Source organism: Sinohyriopsis cumingii, chromosome 8, assembly GCF_028554795.1.
Source record: "Sinohyriopsis cumingii isolate HCF-2022 chromosome 8, ASM2855479v2, whole genome shotgun sequence".
Classification (NCBI taxonomy): Eukaryota; Metazoa; Mollusca; class Bivalvia; order Unionida; family Unionidae; genus Sinohyriopsis; species Sinohyriopsis cumingii.
In genome coordinates this window covers 29,084,303-29,090,302 of record NC_142968.1, presented here as the reverse complement: position 1 = coordinate 29,090,302, position 6,000 = coordinate 29,084,303, and the positions used below count along the sequence as shown (strand labels likewise).

Here is a 6,000-nt window from a genome sequence, read left to right as displayed (position 1 = left end):
ACTTTGTTTACGACCATATATTTATAAATAGATACATTCCTCTCCAGTGAACCATCACTATTATTTCACTTGGAATATCGAGTATTTCTTGACCTTGCATACAATGCAATAATCTGTTTCAGAGAATTTGATAGAACATATATAAACATTCTTAAATCATCAAGATTACTTAGTTACTTTATGTAACAAGCTTTGAAATTCAAACAATAAAAGTAACTAACCTAACTGAATTGGCTTTAATGGTCGATATGTCTAAATGCTAGTAGATGTATGGGTGATAGTCCAGATACATAATTTGATAGTGAAACTCTGTTAAAAGTCATTTGTTCGAAAGACGCGGAAGGATTAAACATCGTGATTGAAGAAAACCATTATATGGCTCAGTCTTTGAAAGACGAGATGATAATCCCTAACAAAATAAAAACAAAAAGCAAAAAAGCACAAAGGTGGCGTAAGATGCGAACTCGTATTTTTATAAAAAATCGAAATACCTGTCTTAAGAGAGTGTGATGAGCTCATCTCAGTATTCTTAATTATTTATTCGTGTATTCGTCATCTTAAAGGACGTTACATAACATATTTTAAGCTTTATGCCAATGACAGTTAAAAAGACGTTCTTGCAATCACAAGTGCCTTCTAATAACGCGTTATAGTAACGTTGATCCCATATTTTTAGGTGAAGCAATAAGATTGATATCTTAAATCAGGCTCGGTCAAGAATCTATGCAAGTTGCTGGTCGTGCATATGTTCACCTTCAGGTTGCTTGAAGTTGGTTGACGCCGTATATAAGACAATACATTTATTGAAAAGGTGTATACAACGAACAATGATGATGGGATACTATCATTTACGGATACAAACTTCGCACAATACAATGCATTCTGATGTTGAAAACACATTACTACTCAATGGCGTATCTTGGTTTTCTTCTTGATTGTCTTTAACTGGTGTTCTCTTGCAAATGTCAATCTTTAAAACTTGAAGGCATTTTCGACAAGTGAATGTGCTGCATGAATAGATTAGGTTTACTTCACTTTTACAATGGCATCGAAACTGTTAAGATGAGTCATACATCTTTCAGTATAGCGAATGTGCGATTCAAGCGGAAATTTCAATTCATACTCATGTATTGTCTGTCTGTAACATTATAAATTTAGAAATACAATATGATACCCTGAATTATGGTTTAACACCCACAAACACACACACGCACACACACAACACTATCTAATTAAACAAAAACCTTTCGGTCTCTAACATGTAGCTGATTCCAACGTTATATATCTTAGTAAATAAATAAGTCTTTGTAGGACATAAGTCTATTATTTCACATTGAAATTATTTTTCTCTGGCATTGCAATCACTCTTTCATCAGGTTTATTGAGGCTGGATTTGTTCTTCAATATTATCTGAATCTTCATCATTTATAGCACGTTGTTCCAATAACAATACACTAACGTGATCAAGATAATTAAGAGAGGAACGAGGATCATCTTCCACGTAGAACTGTTGCTAGCTGAAAATAGAATAAACGAATTATATGCATTCTTGATATGGATTATCATGAACCAACTATGCATGCAACATACATGCTTTTATGAAACAGGGGAAACTAGTGACAATAATAATAATAATAATAATGATAATACTAATAATAATGAGGACTTTGTTATGCGCCTAATCTTTAGAAGCTCTAAGCGCTTTACAGCATTAGACAACACCTATAACATAAACAAACACATATATAATGATATTTTTACAAAAAACAAACACCATGAAATTTAATAATAAAAAGAACGTACTGAACATATTTAAGGTATGCAACATAATTAGGTCTTTAAGATTGTTCATGCAGTCGAAATAAGTGAGTTTTAAGAGCACTCTTTAATGGGATCACTGTCTTTTTGTGTTTAAGTTCAATGGGGCAATTCATTCCAAGCTACTGGGCCCTGGTATGCAAAAGAACGTTGCCCATATGACTTCGTTTTCGTAGTGGGAATAATGATTATACGATTTTAGAAGTAATGATTATACGATTTTAGAAGAGGAGCGTAAGTATCTTGTTGGTTTGTACGCATGGGTGAGGTCGGGTAGTTATGTTGGACTGGAGTCCGTCATTGAAACCTAGCACAGAGAACATGTTTTGTGTCTGATTCTGGATCGAATGAGCAGGAATTCATTGTACATGTTGTCTATTAATATTATCTTTAATTATTAAGTTTGGGAAATTACAGGAAACTATATACGTTATGAAATTTGAACTTAAATAACAAAACCGAAGCTTATTGGGAAGATGTATTGATATATTTGCACAGTAAACGATTAGTACGGGCCAGTATTACAAGACTTCGAAGTTAATTAATCAAATAAATCTAGTATTTAGCATAATTAGAAATAATTAGCGCTGATTCCAATGTGTAGTTCGAGAACTCTTATATCTGAACATGTTCGTGAATATTGCCTAATTCCATCGGGATACAATGCCAGTATTAACATTCTGCGAAGTTTAAACTCCAAATATTCTGCTTTATATTTCTGTATTTTACTTTCAATTTGTCTGAAGTACCCACAGTTGTTAGTAACTATGAATTGAAATGTCAAGTGTGAAATGACTACTAATAGCAAGCTAAAGGTACGCTCAGGAAACTATATATTGTACTAAAGGCTACATTAGTAACACAAGAAAAAAAATTGTATAAAATTAAATCATTAGGATTTAGCTTATTCAAAACGAAATAACCTATTTAATATTATATTAAACGAAATAACCTATTTAATATATTAAAGTAACACAAAGCTTACTTAATTGCTAACGTAAACATGGCTAAATTATATATATATATATATATATGACTGTGTATATTAAATTATTTTAAACGTTATATTACAAAAATAAAATAAAGAGTAATCATTCTTCAAATCAAATAAGATTGGGAATCGTACTAAATACACATTTTCGAATCTTATAAAACTTGCTTTTTATTAGTGGTCTTTTAAAATTTTAAAATATATATAAAGAGAGAGAGAGAAAGAGAGAGAGAGAGAAACAATACTGAACTATATCGTTTTACTTATATATATATATATATATATATATTTGTTATGGTCATACTGACAGATTTTATACATTTGACAATGATGTTTGAAGGAAAGTTCTTTCATGTGATATTTTATTCTAATATATTGTGGAAAACATGGTACTTTACCTGGTTGTTTTCCATCATAAGCATTGTTTGATTTGTTTTCATTTGCTTTTCTCCTAGGATCGGTTGCTGTGCCATAAATTATTAATTTAGCACTTTCTACGGTCGCTGAAAATCAATCAGTTTCCTGTTAAACACGGGATCAGATACACTAATGATATATGTACGTATTAATCAATGGTTTAGATGTTTCAGTGAGTTAGAAAAAAGCAACTTATTGAAAGTAGAACCATGACACAAATGATGAAAACAGTGATTGAATGAAAGACGTTGGTTTTGATTTATGTAGTATCGAAGAAATTTGAATTGGAAATCTGCATAATCTTTCAAGAAAAAGAAACGTGATAAAGTTTATGTAACCTAGCATATATTATGTCAATAATTTGAATATGCAGGCAATTACACGTAGTTTAAATAAAATGAATAGTTTCCAAAATTTTCGAGAAATTAATTGCAGTTGAACCATAGAGAGTTATGGGATGGTTAGGAAATGAGCAACCCCTTCTTCCCCCTTGAGCAACCCCTTCTTCTCCCCATGTAAAAAAGCTTTGTCTCACTAATTCATCTAAGTGTCTTGTTTTCACGCTGATAACTGTTTACACTCTTCATATTACAAACACTTGGATGAATGTATAAATCAAGTTAGGTTCAATTAACTATCCGAATATGAAAGCCTACAAAATGTGGAATCGTATATGTTTTTAATTAAACTATCGCTAAGGCCCACACATTGAGTGGCTAATTTCAGTAAATTTACTGATATTGTTTGATATATAATGTTGCACACTCAGGCAGAAATTAGTATTCAATTTTGTTCTGCGATATCCGTCAATTCTCATTCATTTGATTTGATAGATTTTGAATAATTTGATTAAATATATTTTCAGTGCCTTCTCAACTACGTGCACAACTATCTTTTTCTACTTGCCGCCATGTATAGCCTATTTTGCGCTGAAAAATGGCGTTAAACCCTAGAACTACAACAACAACAACCTTTCTCTATATAGTATAAACTCGAAACCTAAAAGTAGAAACGAGGTCATTTCGCAGAACGACATTGTACAATTGGATAACAAGCAGGAAAGGGTTGATCGGAATATCCATCAATTTAAATGAAACTGGCTACACGTTGGACATATACAATAGACTGTCTTCAATTGTTATTTAAAACTCAATGTTTTCTGAGAATCTAAAGTTGCCACTGTGTCTTATTCTAGAGAGCAATAACGACAGTAACCTTGTTTTCTCAAATTAATGCAATGTCTGTTTGAGCAAGCTGTATCTTCTGAAGTGGGCCTACTAGACTTTCAGCTAACGATTTACCAATATTCCAACCCTCATGAGTTATTTTAATACCTCATATAAAGCCAATGCTCTGACATTGAGAGAACTAGAATCCAGGATAATATGTGTAGATAGTTGATGTTTTGTAACAAATATCAAGGCAGACCTCTGTCTGGATTGATTAAAGCCAAAATTGAATCTATGTAAATAATGTGCTATCCAGTAACATTCGTGTTGTTTTATGAAGAATAAAATGTGATTGCTACCTAAGAAAAATGTTGCAATTTTGACGTGACAGGAAAGATTTGAATAAAGAACAATGAACATAATACATATGAACACTAATGACTCGAAATAAAATTCATCAATATCAGTTGGAAACTTACGATTATATTTAATAATGAAAACTTGCAAGGATAATATCTGTTCAAATCATTAATATTGATACGATGTCACATATCTTGTAAAGTCTAATAACCTTTTGTAATAGTAATAACACAACTTTAGTTGCAATTATGAACATCTAAATTTAAATTATTCCCAGCCTCATCATTATATGTGACGGGTCTTACTTGTATATCACTATAGACGTTAGCAATGACTTGCTTTATACAGTTATTTTAAACACTAGAAATTTTCTCGTTCATCGCTCCAAGGACCTAAATTTATTTTATAAACAAAGTAAATTTCCATCTGAAACAGTATTGACATGCCAATTACATTGAAGCTCTCTACAGATTTGGATCAATGATCAAAGGTGTTTATATTAAGACTTTTTTACTTTTAGTAATCGATAACATATACCTCACCGTCACTTCAAAATGCAAATTGAATCATTGTGTTAAGTGAACCTTAGAAATCGCTCCTTTCCGTGATCAAATATTTATATTTGGTATACCTCCAACGCCCCCGCCATCATCTTGTTTTATTATATGTTAAGTAAAGTAAAGGATGCATATTTTCTAATATATCTCTTAATTATACCACAGATAATTATGCCTGTAGTTTAATATTTTTAATATCTCAAGCAAATTAAATTACATCACACTTCCTTATAGAGCAATGCATGAAATATTTAAAAGTTTTCCTAATGTGTTTTTATTGGTATGGGCAGTCGAAAGGATAATAAAATTGTACCCTTGTCGTTCGTTTCTACTATGAGTCTCCATTTTCCACGTGGAGCTTCTCCCCAGGAATGAACGGTCATGGATGTCCACGTACGGTTTACATAATAGTCCTTAGTCTGTAGGGACAGAATAGGAGACCTGTAATGTGGCGAAGAAGGTGATGTCAAAAAGACAGACAAGTACGAATGATTTGGCATGAATAGTTGTAACTGGACTTCGACATGCTCAAGGAAGTTCACTTCGTTTTTTGTGCACGTAAACCTGTCTGCCTCCAGCTCCCATTCGACTATTGATCTCTTTTGAAATGGTTCTGACCTGTAAAACGATACATGATAAGTATGAACATGTATATTATGCTCTTTTTTAATAAAAATGAGTTAAAGAG

The 6,000-nt window shown here is 31.9% G+C and overlaps 1 protein-coding gene across 2 annotated transcripts in view; it reads right to left on the bottom strand.

Moving 5' to 3' along the window:
• Nucleotides 1–785: 785 nt before the first annotated feature.
• LOC149793208 (furin-like protease kpc-1) overlaps nucleotides 786–6,000 on the bottom strand; it is a 40,205-nt gene continuing 34,990 nt past the window's right edge. For both annotated transcript variants that reach the window (XM_089967174.1, XM_089967176.1), the window contains 3 exons: nucleotides 5,626–5,930; nucleotides 3,208–3,312; nucleotides 786–1,517 (listed from right to left, as the gene is read on the bottom strand). In XM_089967174.1, coding sequence (XP_089823300.1) covers nucleotides 1,426–1,517; nucleotides 3,208–3,312; nucleotides 5,626–5,930 — 502 coding nt within the window. In that variant the 3' untranslated portion in view covers nucleotides 786–1,425. The remainder of the gene's footprint in view (nucleotides 1,518–3,207; nucleotides 3,313–5,625; nucleotides 5,931–6,000) is intronic.